We start from the raw sequence: 19,228 nt of genomic DNA on the forward strand, positions 1-19,228 counted from the left end.
ACATGCTTGCAGCAAAATTGCCTCATGCCTAAGGGAAAATGAATAAGAAAAAAAATGTGAACGCTTTTCTTTTCAAAGTGTTACAGTTTTTTTCTCCTATCTATTTATGAATGAAAATGTAATTTTACACTCAGTTGCGTGACTTGCGGTGCCACTCATATTTCACTGCGAGGAGAGCGCCACTATTGCAATTCTTCAGCTCGTCACTTGATATATAACGCAATCAGCAGCAGCTACTTTAATTAAATTTATATTGATAGGCAAATTAACTGCCCTGCTGGTTGAGTAATCGATGTGGAGTAGTCTTAAGCAGTGTAATCCGCATTAGAGCATCCACATCCATTAAGGTAGGCCACCTTGAGATGAATATCCTTTCACTGTTCAAGCCGAATTTACATTCACTTTTCAAGCCGATCAGCATTCACTTGGGTGTTTGACCAGCTCAAGATCCAAGCGTAGCAACAATTCATTGATCAATCGGACAGATCCCAGACTACCTGCTGTTTGTTTGCTGGCGATGCCTCATTAAAATGTGTATTTTTGGTTCCAGTGCAGCTTTTTTTGGCCGTCAGCAGAAGTCATTAATGTTAAAACCACACCTCAGACCCCGTCTCAAACGGCCACTAATTTGTTCGCCACGACGACAGCAACAAGTGAATTTCTTGAGTTCAATTGCAGTTGATAGATTCCATGTTTTATGTGTGTTGTTTTTTTGTGTTTGCTGCTGCCATTTACAAAGCACTAACCCAAAATATTGCACATACGCCATGTGTTTGCCAGCCAAAAAGATCGTGAGCTAGCCGCCTGTTCACTGACATTTAATCGTCATACAGTTTGAGCACTTCTCGCATGTACCACACACAACAGCAACTCCAATCACAGTGTCATAACTTTTAAATGTAAAAAATGCATGACAAAAGTTTCAAATAAAACAAGTCCACTGGTGAAGGGAGATGGCGAAGTGCGATACATAATTTCATTTTGCACTCTTTATAGTACAATTTGTCTAGTTTTGAAATAAATAAACTGCGAACCAATCAAATATATTTTATATTTCCGCTCATATCTCATTAATTAGCCAGATTTCACAAAATATCAGAAACTAGATGTATTGGATTAATTGAAAATTTCAAAATGATTTATAGATCTTTAATTGTATTACAAATTTTAAGTGCATTTTTCTCTTGCATTTTACGAAATAAAGTTTCAGTTACAGATACGATGGCATTGTTTGTCTGTCACGAACACATCTCTAAGGCAAACATAGTTTTTAAGTTCGTACATTGACAGCGCCAGTTGGTAGACTGGCCTGGCCTGTCATGAATTCAGCAAATACTAGAGCTAAAGAGTGAGCTGTTTTTGGTTGACTGAAGTTGTTAATACTGTTGGTGTTCGGCTGGATAACGAACGGGCTGGTTTGTGTATCGGCCAACGCAGCTGTTTATATTTATTTTGATTTGTGTTAGTTATTTTTGAAGCCCGACGTTTGTGTACCGCTTTGGCAAATGATGAGGCGAAGGCCGCGATCCAAAACAGAAAATTGCATATCGCTGGCAGATTTGATTTGTGCGCTGCACCACGATGTGAAAGTCAGTGGTTTGTGGTTATAGCATTGCAACATTATTAGATTTGGTAATTCGGGTTTTCACAATAAGCAGATGATGTCGCTATTCTTTGGCTCAATTATTAATGGCAATAGATTGCGGCTTTGTCATCAATTTCCCCTTTTCACACACACAAAAGAAGAGAAATTATCCACGCAGATACTCGGTTACATCATCGCTGGATTTTCGGGGCAAGTTAATTGTGGTTTCTGTATCTCTTCACACTTTTGGTGCATGCATACAAGCAGCAGCTGAAGCAGCAACAGCCAACTAAGTGGCCAAAAGCGAGTGCAAGCCGGCAAAGCATACTACATTCATTGTTCACAATTTTCCAATTGTCGACGATAAAATAAACAGAAACCCAAACACAAACACGCATGCACATACATATATTAAACACAATGACTTATCGGCAAGTCAATCGTTGTTGCATGTGTGGTTGATTCGCTCGCAATGAAAATATTTTAGCCGTAGTCCGGGTCGTAAGATACCGTCTCGGCCCGGCCATTGGATCAAACGGCAGTCCACTGCATCCAATCAGCCGACAGCCATCTCTTTGAGCTGCATTTTGTTAGTTGCAGCAGCAGCAGCAGCAACAGCAGCTGTTAGCCCAATGCTTTTTACATATCTCCACATGCCAATCGAGCTTGGCTTGTTTGTTTAATTAACTTACCATAACGCAAACCGGAGGCCGTAAAATGTAGCCACAAAAATGCCAGCTAAAATATAATGTGCCGGGCTCAACCGGGATTTGAACCCGGGACCTCTCGCACCCAAAGCGAGAATCATGCCCCTAGACCATTGAGCCACATGAACGAACGTCTTCCGTTGCCAAATTTGTGTAGCGCGCCGCAATTATTTTTGACCATGTTTAGTTTATTTTTAGTTTACCACATTTAGCAGCTTAAAGTATGCAACACTTTAGAAGCGCACACACTTTTCATCTGTGCCTGGAAGTATGCAACAAAAGGCTGTTCATCTTAAGAGACTGCATTATGTAAACTTCCAACAAATTTAGTTGAGACTCGATAATAATATATTCAATTTAAGTTGGTTCAGAAAATATAAAAACTCTGCTTCTTACTTATGAATAGGTTTTATTTAAATCAATCGAACTATATGTACATATGTACAAAATCTTACATTTAAAAATACAACTTAGGACTATATGTATATGAAAACTTAGTTCTAGCGCAGAAATGCATGCACATTAAAATTAGCACAAGTTGGAAATTCGGTTTTCTGATTCTTAGTTTCTATGATGAACTTTGAAAAACAATTCTGCCGTTGAACAAATTCCCAATCATTTTTAGTTCCTAGATATATAAGGATATCTGTACATATTTGTTTTAATATAACGTTGTAAAATATCTTAAAATTTGTATTTCAACTTACATTCATAACAATACATTTTGTAAAGTTTTTGTGGTACAAATCCTTCTCACAAACATCTACCAAGAGAAAGAATTTCTTTCTAAAAGCAAGCTTACTGAACTTAATTCAACAATTTTTCGCTCTAGAATGGAAAATGTATATGTCAAACCAAAAATGTGATATTAAAAATGAGAAAAATAAGTAAGAAGTCAAAAAAATTGTTTCAAATTTGTTCATTATGAAAAAATCGGGCTGAACCTAAAAGCTCATTTCTGGCTTATAAATTTTGCTCTCTGTTCACTTTTAATATATATATTTTTTGCTTGATTCAAGAATATATGCTTAATTTACGGCTGTATTTGCTCTCTGTGTACATCTCATGATATATGCCTGTAGCTCAGACTTAAACTAACCAGCAACTAACTAATAGTCGTCGATAAACTAGTTCATTAAAATAACTTCCAGTTCAAGTGAATATATCTTCGACCAGCTGTTTGGTGATGATGCGATGCGGTCGCGTTGGATTCACCTTTGGACGCTGATAGAGTCGCGCATTGATCGCATAGAGCCGTGGGGAGAGATCGCAGCGCACATTGAACCACCAGTCGCAGACAAAGACAGCCTGCGAGAACTGAGTGCCATTGGGGCATAGAAACGAGGCCTGGCGTCCATCAATGTCACAATAATGCCAGCCTAGTCAAAAAAAAATAACATTGCTTTAATTCTAGTGCAATTCAGTTGCATCTGTGCATCTGTTTACTTACCCTGGCATCTAGTTTCCATGTCCGCAAAGAAGCCGGGATAGGATTGCTCATCGCAGTAGAAGTTCGTGTAGGGGACAGCAGAGAGTATTGGATAGTCCACGCCGGGTCGACCTGCAAGGTTATTGGTTATTGCAATTAATGCTGTCAAATAAACAACATGTGTGTCTGCTGGTTTGCTTCCCAATCAATTTCACTTCATGCCGTTTTTTACTTCAAAGAAAGTGCAGCTGCACAAAAAAAAGAAAAGCATATCGATGCCAGCGACTGACTAAAAATAAAAACAATGTCAAATGCACGCATGACATTGGCGCATAAAAAATACGTTTGCATGTTGGCATAAACAAATTTGAGCTGGCCTCCCCCTTTAAACCCCCAAAAACCCTGATTCCACTGAGCTCTCGGCTCGCTAATAAATGAATTTACGAGTAGATGCACTTCTGTGCCAAATTTTCCATTCGAAAAATAATTTTAAAATCGTAATTCTTGTTTTTGTACTTCTACTGCTTGCTGTGGCCAAAAATGCATTTTTCAGCTGGAACAAAAAAAAAATAAAATGTTTTGCTCTGACAGCTTGCCCCCAGCGTGCATGTTTGGGTTGCCGTTGTTTTAGGCTGTTTCTGTCATGGTCTTAATGATGACCAGTCGCGCATATTGATTGAGCTGTCCGCCCGGTGCACTTACCCGGTATGGATTTGCCCAGCTCCAGATATTCACGGACGGAGGGACTTAAAAAATTGTCGGGTATTTCGGGCAGATCCTTTTCCTGGCTGCCATTGTCCTCATTCTCCAGATCCTGCTGTGGCTCTGGCTCGAAGTTAACCGGCTCCGGGGCGCGTGGGCGTTTGGTCCGCTTCGAACGTTCTGTTTCACGGCAATCTTCAATTAAACAACAATCGAAATGTAATTATATTTTTTTTGTTCAACCAAGCCTCAAAAACCGAAATTTTAAAGTTCAAGGCCTGTGCCATAACAATTGAAGGCATTGCGAATCGCATTAATGTCAAGATACAAATACATTGTTTGGGTTTGGCCACAATCATTTCGACCATAAGCTCTAGAAACAGAATAGAATAGAACTGTCTGTTGTCAGTTCAAAGGTAACCTCTCGCTTTGACCCGCTTATTGTTGCCTATTACGCAACATGTCGCATGTTGTGCAACATTTTGTGGCCATGTTGACAAGTTTCGTTGTTCTTGCCATGTTTGACCTTGCCGCTCTTTAACAGTGGGAAAATACATTATCTTTGACTAGATGACTAGAACTTTGGCGGTAATTGCACAATAATAATTTGTTGTTTTTTTTTTTTTTTATCTTTTGTGTTTTTTTTTTAACTAATTAGCTTGATTTGGCTAGTGCAGCTGCAACTACGCTTCCTCCATTTTCAGCCTGCTTTCAAGTATTTTGCATGTTTGGTTTTGCCGTCCGTTAGCCACGCTAAAGTTGCAAGCTGCAAACTCGTTCTTAATTTCAATCTACAATTCTCGCGACTTATTCACAATGTTGGCAGTTGTCGCTTGTTGTGTTGTAAATGCAATTGACCTTAACCTTGTTCCACTGTTGCTCAGTTTGTCTCAACCGCGTTCATGTTGTTGTGGATATTGTAATTTTTGTGGCTATAGCTGTCGCATATATATATTGTGTGTCGTCATTCAAGTCAATTATTTATTTCTGCATTTTGGAGAAGTTATTTTTTTGTTCTATTAACGAACAAATTTTTGAAATTAGTAATACATATTTTTCGTGCACTTCCAGAACTCTTATCGAAAATTTACTACATTTTTTGGAGTGATATCATTTTAAATTTTAAATCAATACATTTCAATTAAGTGGTCTGCTGTAATCACAAAAATCACCAAATGTAAGCACAGTTTTTAAATGTATTTACCAAATAGTTTTTGTTGCTTTTATTTTTCAATGATGTTTATATTTAAACCACTGCCGAAATTCACATTACGTAAACATTTTCGAATTATTAAAGCTGTAACATTTGGCGCAAAGCAAAATCAAATCAACATAATCCGAATGCAACATGCAATCACCCAACAGCACCCACAAACACACGCATAAGCATTGAGCAAGAGAGGCATACAATTGAGAAATGTATTATTGGCCACATTATGAACACACATACACACACACACACACACGCACACACACACACACCCCAAAACACACGTGACAAATTGCAACATTAAATTTTCGTAAAAATGACAGCAAAATATATTACAATTGAAATAATTACTGTGAAAAACAATCAAATTGTAATTAGAAGCGAGTCGCGAGGCAAACAAAAACCCACAGCAGCAGTAAACGAGTAACAGCAACACACACAACAACAACAACAACATTCAATGGATATAAGCCGGCGACAAATTGTAAAGCCTACAAAAAAGATATGTATCTACGAGTATGAATATATTTGTATTTGCTACGCATTCACAGCGGGCCTAATGTCAAAAGTTGTGCGTAGCCATTAGAAAAAATCCATATATATATATATATATATATTGCGCCTAATGAAACATTTTGCGAACGACGGCGAAATGAACTGGGCACGGCTGCTGCTGTCCAACGGATGCAGTGCATCATGGCTAACTGTTGGGGGCACACCCCATTTTCGTTGGCCACATGGCCTGGCATTTGGTTAGGTAACCTGAACCGAGCCTGCTACTTCTGCTCATGTGTTGCAAACGCTGTCCACTCGAAAACACAACAACACCACACACTTTCGTGGCTTGTCGTCGCCCCAATGTTATTGAATTTTTTGGTTTTGCAGTCGCATAATTTAACTAATTGCCATACGCTCTGGAGCCGACACCAAATTGTGGCAGTCAGCTAAAGCTGCTGCTACATTAAACAGTCAACAACACATTGCCACACGTTTCACAATTGTAATTGGTTTCGCCAAGTTAGTGGCTATTGATAAAAGTTGGCTACTGGAATCACATACGCACTCCCAAGCCTATTACACCTGCCCAATCCCATGCCTTAACATACTTACTCATGTAGCTATTAAGGCACGTAGTACTATATCCGGCTGTAGACGCATCCGCTGCGTTGCACACAACATAAATTCCGCCTGTCATTTTTATCAGTAACTTTGGCAAATTCCATCCAGCTGTAAAGTTTATTTTCCTGCTGGCAGAACAGCAATTAGCTATTGTTTATTAATCGTTTGCTGGAGTTTGACTTATGACAAACGGCTTGCAGGCGATGCAATTCTCATGAGAATACGCATCCATCGAGATATTTATTATTTGGATATGAGCAATATTTAAGGATTGTGTCTTTCTCTTTATATCCTACACTATTTATGTCATTTATTTGCTCACACATGTTACAGATTGTTACAGAAATTCAGGTAAATTATGTTTAATGTCTAGAAACAAACATTATTTATATTTTTGGTATTTATCAGGACACTAGACCACAATCTTAAAACACGTTATTTTTACTTAATCATATTGCCAGCTGATCTAAAATTGTTGCAGGCTATGTTTTTTGATTTGAGGAAATTGCTTAGCTTTGCCACAAAATTAATGCGAACTAAAATATAAATGTTTTTAATGCCATCTAGTTACCAATCCGTCCCCTTGGCACTCATATCCGTCGAGTTCATCACCTCAATTCACGCCAATTCCTACTCAGAATGCTAGTTGCAGTTTATTTGGCTATAATAAAAAAAAAAATGCGCGACTTTTGCCGCCTTTAAATTAGTGTTGGCCTCAGGCCAAATGGCGTTCGAAGGCAGTCGAGGGCGTTTATTGAAAGACTCGATAGGCATCAAAGAACCAAAACCGTTATTGAGGCCTTTTTTCTGTACAATTTTATTTGGCAATTTACATTTTCTTGGCAAATAAAATTTAAAAAAATAAATAAAAAAAACTTGTTCATGAAACGGACTAACCCAGTGGCCCCATATCGAATGGATATGGCCTGCGTTCATAATTTTTGACATGGCCGTAAAATACGTATAGACTTTGGAGGGGGAGGGAAGCTTGCCGGTTCTCAAGACAAAGCGCCTATGAGCTATTTGCAGTCGTCGCGTAGCGTTTCACGAATGAAAATCAAAATTGTAGGAAAAAAATAAAATAAAACAACGGCGAACTCGTTTGTTGCATTGTTTTGGTTTGGAATCGTCGCCGCTGAGGTTTGGCCACCAGTTTATGCAATGCATTTAGTCAATAGATTAAGGAGCCGGCTTCATACACCCAATGTCTAACTGAATTGATGTGTGCATGTCTGTTGTTGTTGTGTGTGTCTGGCTGTGGCTGTGTCTGTTGTGTTGTGTATGTGTATCGAATCGTGACTGCATGAAGTTGCCGTTAAAATCTACGACTAGACCGCAACGCTTGATCAAGGCACATGCACATTTTTAAAGGTGGAGCTCGTTGCGCTTTTTTCTGGGATCGACAACATTTGAACGGATACCCAGTAACCAAAAATCAAAATCGAACCGCAAACAGGAAGTCGAAAGCATTTTTATTTTGCATTTATCGGCAACAATTAGTAATATAGCTCAGTTGATTTTATAGATTATGCTAGCTGGAAACATAAGAGTGGCTTGCAAAATGTTTAATTAATATAAAATGTATAATTTTTATGATATTTCGCTATAGACTTAGACCAGAGAGTATCTGCCAGTCGATCATTCTTAACTAAAGAAATGCTGACGATTTTGAATAGATTTTTCTTCATGTTATTTTGGTTGCAGCAATTTAAAACCAGTCAATGCATTGATTATACTACTTTAAGTACACACTCGAATGGGTATATATAGGCGTAATCCATATTAAACAGAGGGTATTTATTGTTACCCACCTGACAGATTTATGTGTTGTCTGTAGTTGGAAGGCTAGCTCGAATGAGAGGGGGAGAGAAACATGCGCAACAGGAAATTCATTTACATAATTTTTGTGCTGTCCACTGGCATCCTTTGCACTTAACTGGACATCATCCTTTTAACAAGCAGTACAAGCCCACAAGCCCCCCCAAACACACACTCTGACACACACAAACAAACACACAGAGAGAGAGAGAGACACATGGCTAGCCGTGTGGATAATCAGCCTATCAAGGATTCAATTATACGTATAATGAGCTTAATTTATTTTTCGCCGCTTTATCCCATCGAAGTTGGAGTCGGCAATGGATCATCCCAGTGCTGAATTATGTTTGTGGCGACAGTCACTTGCCATTGCCAATTGTTGTTACCCTGGTTAATTTGGTTGTTGTTATTGCTTGCGGCCTCATTGTGAAAGGATGTGTTGTGTCGTCTTTTGGGTTTTTATAAATGATTTATTTCCTCATAATTGTCAATGAAATGCTGCACAATTTCCATTTCTGGCTGAGCCTACGTATTCTTAAATTAATTATTGCACAATAACTGCTGCGTTTCAGCGAAAAATATATCAAATTTAATATTGCCATAACTTTGTCAAACACGAACCGAGTATTAATTGCATTAATTTACTTTTTAGATCGATTCCAATTTTTCCAAAGCCATTTTCAAACTGCATCGATTTTCACAAACAATGTTTCTTTGATCATTGTTCTCTCCAATAGGGCATTATTTAAATAGTTTCATTTCAACCTAATATCGCTATAAAAAATTATTTATTGTACAGCTGAAAATAAAAAATAGGCAAATCAGATTTATGTATTATTTTGAGCTGTTTAATCGATTTTATTATTTTCTTTTGCACCCAAAATTGATGCTCCATGCTCAATAATGGAATCAATTTAATATCTTGTCTACTACGCCAGGTAAATCAAATTGTCTGATGCCAAAAAAACATATACACATCCATCAACATACATATGTATATAATTATAAAATTATATTATCTACATTAATTGCATCGAAAGCCGCCTTTTGCCACAGGCAGTTTATTGTCATAAATATAAATGAATCCAAATTTGTATTATACATATTTCTCAATTTTTTATAAACATTTATATATGTCTATATATATTTTGCAATTTGCTCTGCTCAAAGCAAATTTCATTTTAATTGAAAATTATGCCACGGCAATAACATTAATCGGAAATTAATTTCAAAATCACTAAAGAGCCTAACACTTAACACAAATTGTAAGGAATTAGCTGAAAGCAATGGAAAAGATGTTTTTTGTTTCCTTCTATTTGTGGCCAAATTACTTGTTGACCATCAGCTTTGAGTCTCAATCAAATTGCGAGTTGGTATTATAATTGTTTTTTTTTTTGGGCTTATCGCTTTTGCCATTGTGCCATTTGCATAAGTCAGCTGGGTGGGTATTTGTTGTTGCTGTTGTTGTTGCTGTTGTTGAATTGTTGTTGGCTGTCCGACAGCCGTCCATAAATTATTTTCGCATGTGTGCCAAATGTTTGACTTACGCACCAAAAAATAATAAATACAAAAACTATTTGTACAGGTAAATTGTTTTGCACGTGTTTCGCCCGAACACTGAGCCACTTTTTGTGTTATCCAACCATAAATCAATTAATTTTGCGTACATGCAAATGCCATTCTGCAACTCCACCTGGCGAACAAATGACAACTGCAGGAAAAGTTTTTATCTCACAAACAATTTCAACAACAGCATAAATATACGGACATCTAGTTCAATTTATAGGCTCAACTATGCAGCTATTGCCGTCATATATCAGTTAAGCTTTATCAGACGTTTGTTTCAAAAAAAAGTTTCCGTTTCACATTAAGCCAGATAACACAATGTGTATACTCGTAAATTTATTTTTGCAACCATCGCCGCCGCATAGTTGAAAATCATTTGCATACTTATAGATGGCAAATGTTTTGACATGCTGTTGGAATTTGTGTTGTCTCTCCGCTTTTAGCTTGTAGCTTTTAGCGGATGTTCGATCTTAGACCAAACAAAAGGCTGTTAGTCGCAGTCCATATTGTCGTTGCATTAAGTATACGCGCCATTGCCCGCGGCAATTTGTGAATTGCTAATGCGATTGTGTTGCGGTACATCAAGTTAACAGATTTGCCATTTGCATGGCATCCACTAGATGAGAGACATCAAATTTATGAACTCAATCGTCGTGACTGCTTGAATATAATTAATAATACATAATTGATTATCTCAAGTTGGCGATAAAAATAAATTGCTATTTCTCATTGCGGAAATTAATTATTTCAACATATATTTGACCCACATTTAAGATTTTAGATGAATCCATTTTAGGTGCCTCGATAACCAATTATATAGCAACATTTCAAGATGTAGCATGCAGCAAAACTAATTGAGCAGTTCTGTCAAAGGTCTAACAAAACTGATGTGTTTGTTTCCCATAATTGTTATACTGCAATTGGCCTCTTATATGATGTCACTAGAAATTGATGTCGAGTCTACCATAACCAGACTGTTGTTTTGCGGCATTTGCATGCAGTTGCCCCCACTTAAATATATCATAAAGCATTATAGTGTCATATGTCTGACTTGAAAATAACAATAAAAAAAGAAAACATATCCATATTCATATATATTTGTATGTATGTAGGCATATTTCAATCGCGAATGCTCGACTAATAAATATCCTGTTTCAGAACACGTTAATAATCGGTTCTTATACAAATAGTATATTTGCCATAATTTACAAGCCAATTTGTTTTTATAATTTGGAAAATTATTACAGATATAAATTGTAAAATATTTGATTTATTTTGCGAACTTAGATTGCAAATTTGGAAGCTCCATCGATCAAGCCAAACCCGCCCTTATCTTGGCATTTTCGTTTGCCTATAGGGTATAATATATACAATTGTCAACTGCTTGACATTTTGCCACTCGCTTTTGCGGTATGTGGGCAACTTGACTCAAAATGGACAAAAAAGCTGAGTAATAATAAAAAATGCAATGCCAAAGCGACTATTAATTAGACGCAAATCGAACTCTCTCACACCTAATCGAAATGGCAAACGAATATTAAATCTCATTTTAAACATTGCTTCCTCTCGTCGAACACCTCCCCTCGCCCCTATTGCCATGGATTGTCGTGCAGCTTCATGGGTGCGGACGGTGGCAACCTTCAAGTTTCGTGAGCCACAAAACTGAACAAAACTCAACGCCGCTCAAATGTCAAATGTCAAAAAGAACTTTCCTGGCGCAAATTATAAGTATACATATATATATATATATATATTTATATTGCATTTGGATTGGAAGTGAATTTGCTATAGGCGAAAGTGTTGCATGGGTGCTGGGCATCAGTTACATAACTTGCTGCATAGCTTGTCGTCGATTTGCGTGGCACTCGTAAAAGGCAGATCTCTGTTGCTCATATGTTGCAAGTCTCCTTTTGGCCCGATCGCCTCTTGCCATAAGCCAAATAAATTTCAGTATGACTTGACGTGTTGACTTGACCATAAATGTCAAACACGCATGCCGTCTTTAATTTGGCTTACGCTTTTTTGTTGTTGTTTGTTGTCGCCTTTTTACTTTTCTGGCATCTGACACATCAAGGCGGCTCTGTGGTGTTACCGCGTGTCCACGCTCTGATCTCTGTGCCTCATGTAGTATGTATTTAATCTGCTTAAATTTATTGCGCTTAACTCGCGTTTTGCTGTAATTCGATTTAGCTGCAACAGCAACAGCAATAAAACACCAGCAACAACTCTGATCGTAATTCATGTTCTGGTTGCTGTTGTTGTTGGCTGTTGGCTGTTGGCTGTTGCATAAACATTTATGATTAATGGTTAACAGGACTTGGCGACTTACCCGTGATCAGTAAATATCCACAAAAGATGATCAGCACAGCGAACGTAATCCTTGGCAACATGTTGCTAACGACAAAATGTTCCTAAGTCGCCTGTTGCTTGATTGCCCAACTTGTTTGTTGTTTTGATAGACTTTTCTTTTTTGCCTCTGGCAAAATCAAGTGGCTTTCGACGTGATTAAAAGCGCGCTCAATGCAACGAGTAGTTAATTTAAAGTGCTTTAACGTTTTTTTTTTTTTTTTTTGTATTAACAGCAGCGGCAACAACAATTTTTTATTGCAATAACACAGACACGCCAAAAAGATAAAAGTGTTTGCATTAAATTTGCATGACTCGATCCAAAAACGTAGCTAGTTGCTGTAAGTAGTTGGCTGGCTGTTGCTCTTGGTTGTTGTATGTTGTTGCCTAATATACAGCCCCAAAATAGCGGGCGGCAGTTGCAGTTGCTGCAACGGTTGGCCGCAAACAATAGCGCACCAGTGTTACACTACAAGCACACTTACACTCACTCACACACGCACACACAAAGTTAAACACATTCACATTCACATTTGTTTGTTGTTTTTTGGTGTTTTTCTTCTAATTTGATATTTTTTGTGATTGTTATTGGGTTTGTCTGCTGCACATGTGGTGTTTACTTTGTATATAAGCTGCCACAATTGTTGCAAGCAATTACAAGTCAGTTGCAATGATATTGCTTTCAGCCAAGTTAGTTGTTGTTGTTGTTGTTGTTTTTGTTGTTGGATGGGACGCGCTCAACGACCGTTTGCTTGGCGGTTTCAGCTTCAACTGATTTCTGTTTTCAATTGTGTTGTTGAATTTTTTTGCAACGAGCATCCAGACAACGACAACAACAACAATCAGCAACAAGCAACAAGCTCAACTCACACATTGAGTCGAAACTTGAGTCACTTGGCTTAGCTTAGCTTTGAGCCTGGTCTTTAACTCGTTTGTCGTGCCTCCAAAAAACTGTCTCTCAGCTGTGCTGTGCTGTGCTGGCTGGCTGGCTTTTAATTGTGCTAACTACACATGGCCTTACGCAACTGCAAATCAAATTAAATCAAAGCGCCTGATGAGTCACAGCCTCACTCACCTCAGCGCCAGAGCGATCTCAGAGAGACCCTAGGCAATAAGCAACCTTCGCGTTGAGTCTGAATCGAGTCGTCGTCACACACACACACACACACACAATACAAACCCACAAAAATATTTCAACCAAAGTCACAGCTCCAAATCATGTAATTAAGAAGTTTTTTTTTTTTTTTTGTGTTACGTTTTGGCCAGAACGGAAAACCTTAACAAAACGACACTTCATTGCTCAGAAGGCCTCCTTTCATTTTTATTTATCTGTGCATACAACTTTTTTTTCATTTATTTATTTTTTTTTGTGGCAGACAGCTGTGCTGCTAATCGAGAGCGCCAAGCATCTTGTTTGCAACTCGCTGTGCCGCTGACCTTGCGGCCAAGTTTGTTGTCGCTGCTGCTGCCACAGAACATGGGCATAATGTCTTTGCACTCCAGTCTCCAGACTTCCCATAACGAATACTAAATAAAACAACAACTAAAGCAGTTGCTTCTTTTTATAAACTTGCAAAAAGGGTATTCTGATTTGGTCACAAAATGTGCCATGCATCAATTATTTTTCCAATTAATTGGCAATTAAATATTGAAAGTAAGCTGAGGAAATTGTTATTATCTTGATGAATAAATGTCGAAGTTATTGTTTGTTTTTGTATTTATCGATGTATTGCACAAATTTTTAAATTAAAACTTTTATTACTAATTATAATCGTACATATAAATATAATCAATACATTAAATTAATCATTAAATTGTCATCTGTCTGAAAGCGTATTTTATCTTCGTCACACTAAAGAAAAAATATCTTTGCTTTTACACTTTCGGTCTGGACTGCATTTTAATGGCTGCCTGATTTATTTTTGCTGTCCGTAATGCTGGCCAGCATGTCTAATTAGCCTGATTTGTGTTTTTTTTTTGTGTTTAGACAGAAGCAGCCTTCAAGGCTTCACACAATAAACATAAATCATAATCTCATTAGATAGTCGAAGAGTGCAAAAAAAAAAAAAAAAATGTTTCGCTTCCCAGAGTCGTCGCCCACATGTGTCCATTAAAATTAAACATCACAAAAAAATAAAAAGGAAACTACACAAATTATCTATTATATAAAAAAAAAATACAAATTTCGAATAGCAAAAGTTTATTTCTCATTATAACTTTGCGGCACGCCCCAAATACAACAAAAAGAATAAAATCAACAAAAATTTGAAATCGGTGGCTAACGAGGCGGCTCAAAGCGCCAGTTGTCCAATTGTCTGTCCGCAATTGATAAACTGGCAAAAGCGAAGTGGCTTACTCTACGGCTGACTGAGTTACTTACCTCTTCAACTGACAGTCGACGGCTTATTAAAGAAAAAACGCAGGTTTAGTCTAAGCGAAATTGCGCGCAATTAACTTTATTTTTTTATGTTTATCATTTTTTTAACTTTTAATAACTACTTCGCTAATTGTTTTAATATGCGCTAAATGCGCCGGTTCAAGTTGTGAGCAAATTATTGGCAACTAAAATTTGGTAAGCCTCAAGATTTGTGTGGGCTTCCTTAGTGAGTTGGGTTGTTTTGCAATATACAACACGACCGACCTAATGAACATCGAACACCATTAAATGAAACCCTAAAGTAGAAATATACAAACAAACCAAAAATCGTTGAGCGTTTTCCAATCTCTCCTTATTCGCATTAAATAAACAAAAGTTAATTTAAAATAAACACATTTTTATGTGGTTACCAATAGTTAAAGTATAAAGTCATTGTAATTACTTTTAAAACCCAAACGATATAAGCAAAAATTAATTAACTTTGGCAGTCGAGAAATGTGTGCGAAAATTGTAGTTTAAATTTGCAATGGTTTTTTTTTAATAGCTGTTGCTATATAGTTTTCATAAGAATAGCAATTATCTTAAAATTCATTCAGTGTAGGATATCAAAATTTCGTACAAGCCTTTATAGTATTTTTCTAAAGAACTTTAAGCTTGATCGAGAGCGCTTTGACTCTGATTGGTTAAAAGTATAGGCTCAACTCTTGTGGTTTTAGTGGCCAGCTATTATTATTGTTATGATAATCGTAAAGTTGTCTGAGCGCACTCTACAAAGTTCGTCAGAGTCTGGCCAAAAGTATCGCTGACTGCGTAGGAAGTCTGACTTGAGATTTTTGAGAAGTGCGCACTAAAAATTTGCAGTTTATTACAATTAATTTGGTTGTTTTTTTCTGATTATTTATATGTTGACCATTAAAACTAATTGGCAAGTGGCTGAGAACGAGTGTGGTTATACACACTATAGCCGCATAGTATTTGTTCAGCAATTAGGCCAGACGATAGAGCATTTCAATTTGTATGCCAGGACAAGGTCAAGTGTGAATTGAGTTGAACTCGAGTCGTCGTACTCATGGTTGTAGTCATCGTGTCTCATGTCTCGCTTCGGGCACTTCAAATGCATGTAAAACTATAACCATTTCGGACGCCCTGCCCCAAAAACTGATGCGAGAGCTGTGTTTCGTTTTAATGATGTGCCAACAACAACAACAACAATTACAGCAATAATAATAGTGATAATAATAACAACATTGCACTGTCTGCCTGCCATTTATGGTAGAACCGATCAATGGCAACGCTTGGCGCGAACTTGCCTGTCATCTGCTGCAAATCAGCTGTCATAAGATCAATGTAGCTCTTATTTTTGGCTGGTTTTACAATCACTTTCAAAAGTAACAGCAACACAAGCCATGCTATGCTGACTAGCTGACTGATAATGATCATTCGACGAAGAAGCATTGCACAATTAACAAACTTAACTCAAATATGCCGCTCTCCATTCACCTGCCTGTTTGTCGCCATTGGCTGCAGTCATTAGAATGTCATTTAACACACATTTAGCACATCCACTGACTTCTATCTGTCAACTGCAACTGACTCTCCTTTCTATTTGCAGGTGGTAAAGAACTCTAAAAAGAATTTAGCCGCTTTTGCCGGTGAAACGCTGGTCAAAATCTCAAACTGCTTCCGCCTGCTGCATGGCCAACTACAAAATGCCGAGCTGCAGGTCATTGAGATGCTGCGCGAGGCCAGTCTGCCGCAGCAGATGCAACTGGATATGGCAATGAGCCAGTTAAATGGCTATGCGACAGTCCTAAAGGTAAGCATTGACCGCAAACAGCTACGATCCTAATACACATTGTATATCTTCCTTCCTTCTCAGAGCCTAAAACAAATGCTGCAAAGCGGCTGCGAGGTGCCGCAGGACATTTGGCTAAAGGATGTTATTTGCCTAGCAAACGAGCACATGGAGAAGATGCCGACCCAAGTGCACGTTACCAAGTCTTCTAACAACCCCTATCAGTAAGTGAAAATATAAAATTTAATAAAATTAAATTTCCCGCTTATCTATTTAATATATGCCAACAAAAATCAATTAAAACCAACCACAATTATTTAAGTAAGTCCACAACTTATATATATATTGGATTACTTATGTACTCCATAAGAATTCTGGAGGTAGACCGTTTAAACTTAAATAATCTCGTATATCTCTGCAATTCTTTAACAAGTAAAGTTGTAAATACTTTGCAAATACTGACGATCTTAAAGAAGAACGCTTAAAATACTTCGTCTCTGCGAATCTGAAAAAATATAAATTCCTTTTTTGTTAACCGAAATAACAACACTTAAAATTCCAAAAATATTACTTACTTATTTTCTAGACTAACAATAAAAAAACAATTGAAACTACCAAAATTTGTAATATGTTGTAGTAAATCGACCATATATTATTTTGCTGGCAACAGAGTAGCTTGCAGTTTGTTGTAATGCTCCCACATCGTTTTTTCTTTAATTTCGTAAATCATTTGTGGTACGCTTTCAGGTTTCGCTGCACCATGGATAATATATCGACGATTTTTGAGACACATTTCGAGTGCAAATTTGTTGATCCCCAAATTGAGGTTCGGTTCTACAATGAGTACGATCGCCAAAGCGTTATTCTTGACTATAATTCTGCGCTGAGCTCCTTCGGCAACAACTGCTGGCCGGGCCAAAGAACAAAAACCATTTCTGCTCGCGGCAAGCAGCAAATGCGTGTTCCCCCAAACAACATCAAGGAAAGCATTAGCTTAATGAACATCAGTTGGGGCAGCGAGCGTAACGCACAACAGCCTGAATTTGTGCAGACATTCTCTGGGATAGACATTAGCCGAGGCAACGAATCCGCAGCCAATGCTATGGCTGTGGCCCGCCACCACGTGGGCGATTGGTTTCGCACAGATGCACATGTTTACGTGCGTACAATCAAATCCCCAGAGGATTTCTATGTGCAGTGCATTAGAGCGGCACATTGCATACGGGAGCAATTGGCGGCATTTGCCCAATCGGACGCCTGCCGGCCACCCAGCGTCATTGTTGTGGGACAGCAGTATATCACATGCCACAGCCATTCGGAAATGCATCGCGCCCTGGTTAGCCAGAAGGCCGATCAGCGCGATAATTATCATGTTTTCTTGCCGGACATCGGCCTCAACTGTGAGGTGCACTATAGCAAGTAAGTAGGATAATTATTTGTTGTAATCCAACATTTCTTATATTTAATTCTCTTTCAGATTCCTTGAGCTGCCCGAATGTCTGGCGAATCTGCCATTTGCCGCAGTCCACTGCAGCCTGAAGCAGCTGATGCCCAGCGATGGTTGCGATTGGAAGCCAGAGGCTGGCGCCTTTCTTAAGCAGCTTGTGAAAAAGTACGTTGCCAACTTGCAGTCAAGCTTCTCTAACTCAAATTTCCTTTAGTTGACTTGAACCAATTCTAAATGCATAGCGATTAAGAACTATATTCTATATTATATTCTAATCTACTTAACTGCCACTAAATATTTCTCCAACTCCGATATCATATTTTGTGGTATTTTAATTTGATAATGTGTTTTTTTTTTTTTTAATATTTATGCTTTTAAATACCGTGAAGCATAGCAGCATTTATAATTATTAAATTCTATTATACGTTTTACATTTTAACAAGAAGTAGGACTACCTAAAATAGAGTCATCATTAGCCAATAGGTTCTAAATTACCAGATACCACTGTAGTTTCCAATAAGAAATTCACCCCATCAGTTTTTGGTTTTTGTGTTTCCTAAATATATAATAAAATTAATTACAAAAGCTAATATATTCCAAATACATATTTTTACCGTCAGCTTTCCTGTGCAGATCACCGTGCTGCGCATCTTGGGGCCAGAGCTCTACGAGATCGATCTCATAACCAAAAATTACGAGTCCAAAATTTCGGTGCGCGAATCTTTTTTATACACTGGCCTGGCGCGTGCATCCGAAGACTATGCCACTGCACTGATTCCGAGGCCGCTGCCACTGATTGCGTTGCAGTCGCAAAGATTGCCCCAATTTCTGCCCCGTGTGGGAGATGTGCTGAAAGTCCAAATGCTGCACATCCAGCATCCGCAGGAGTTTTATGTAATGCCGCACGAACTGGAAAGGAAACGTTGTGAAATGCAGCAAAAGCTGCAATGTTTCATGGATCGCATGAGTCTTACCCGACTTGAGCCCATCTATTTGGGTCGTCTTCATCTCGGTTGCGTGGTACAATTGGATGGTGAATGGCATCGTGGCTGTATAGTGGAAATGCTGCCCAAAGGTCAGCTGATAGCTATACAGTTATTTGATATCAGACTTAATTTTCATTCTGA

General features: G+C 38.0%; 2 protein-coding genes and 1 non-coding gene across 5 annotated transcripts in view; 1 reads left to right on the forward strand and 2 right to left on the reverse strand.

The window, feature by feature from the left end:
* LOC6564264 overlaps positions 1–19,228 on the forward strand; it is a 38,003-nt gene that overhangs the window by 15,356 nt on the left and 3,419 nt on the right. For 2 of the 3 annotated variants that reach the window (XM_032737088.1, XM_043214926.1), the window contains exons 1-6: positions 7,854–7,892; positions 16,472–16,675; positions 16,739–16,878; positions 17,402–18,073; positions 18,132–18,266; positions 18,722–19,176. In XM_032737088.1, the coding sequence (XP_032592979.1) occupies positions 16,592–16,675; positions 16,739–16,878; positions 17,402–18,073; positions 18,132–18,266; positions 18,722–19,176 (1,486 nt within the window). In that variant the 5' untranslated portion in view covers positions 7,854–7,892; positions 16,472–16,591. Of the gene's footprint in view, positions 1–7,853; positions 7,893–16,471; positions 16,676–16,738; positions 16,879–17,401; positions 18,074–18,131; positions 18,267–18,721; positions 19,177–19,228 lie in introns of those variants that run through there. The other variant, XM_043214925.1, reaches the window with a different exon arrangement.
* Trnap-ugg lies at positions 2,341–2,412 on the reverse strand. The gene has a single exon. It is a non-coding gene; the product is annotated as a tRNA-Pro (tRNA).
* On the reverse strand, positions 3,168–12,991 carry LOC6564265. Its single transcript, XM_001990183.3, has 4 exons — positions 12,466–12,991; positions 4,424–4,618; positions 3,743–3,853; positions 3,168–3,671 (listed from the first exon to the last, which is right to left on the reverse strand). Exons 1-4 carry the CDS (start codon positions 12,524–12,526, stop codon positions 3,445–3,447), a joined length of 594 nt encoding a protein of 197 aa, XP_001990219.1. The 5' UTR covers positions 12,527–12,991; the 3' UTR covers positions 3,168–3,444.

Source organism: Drosophila grimshawi, unplaced genomic scaffold (genome assembly GCF_018153295.1).
Source record: "Drosophila grimshawi isolate 15287-2541.00 unplaced genomic scaffold, ASM1815329v1 contig_311, whole genome shotgun sequence".
Classification (NCBI taxonomy): Eukaryota; Metazoa; Arthropoda; class Insecta; order Diptera; family Drosophilidae; genus Drosophila; species Drosophila grimshawi.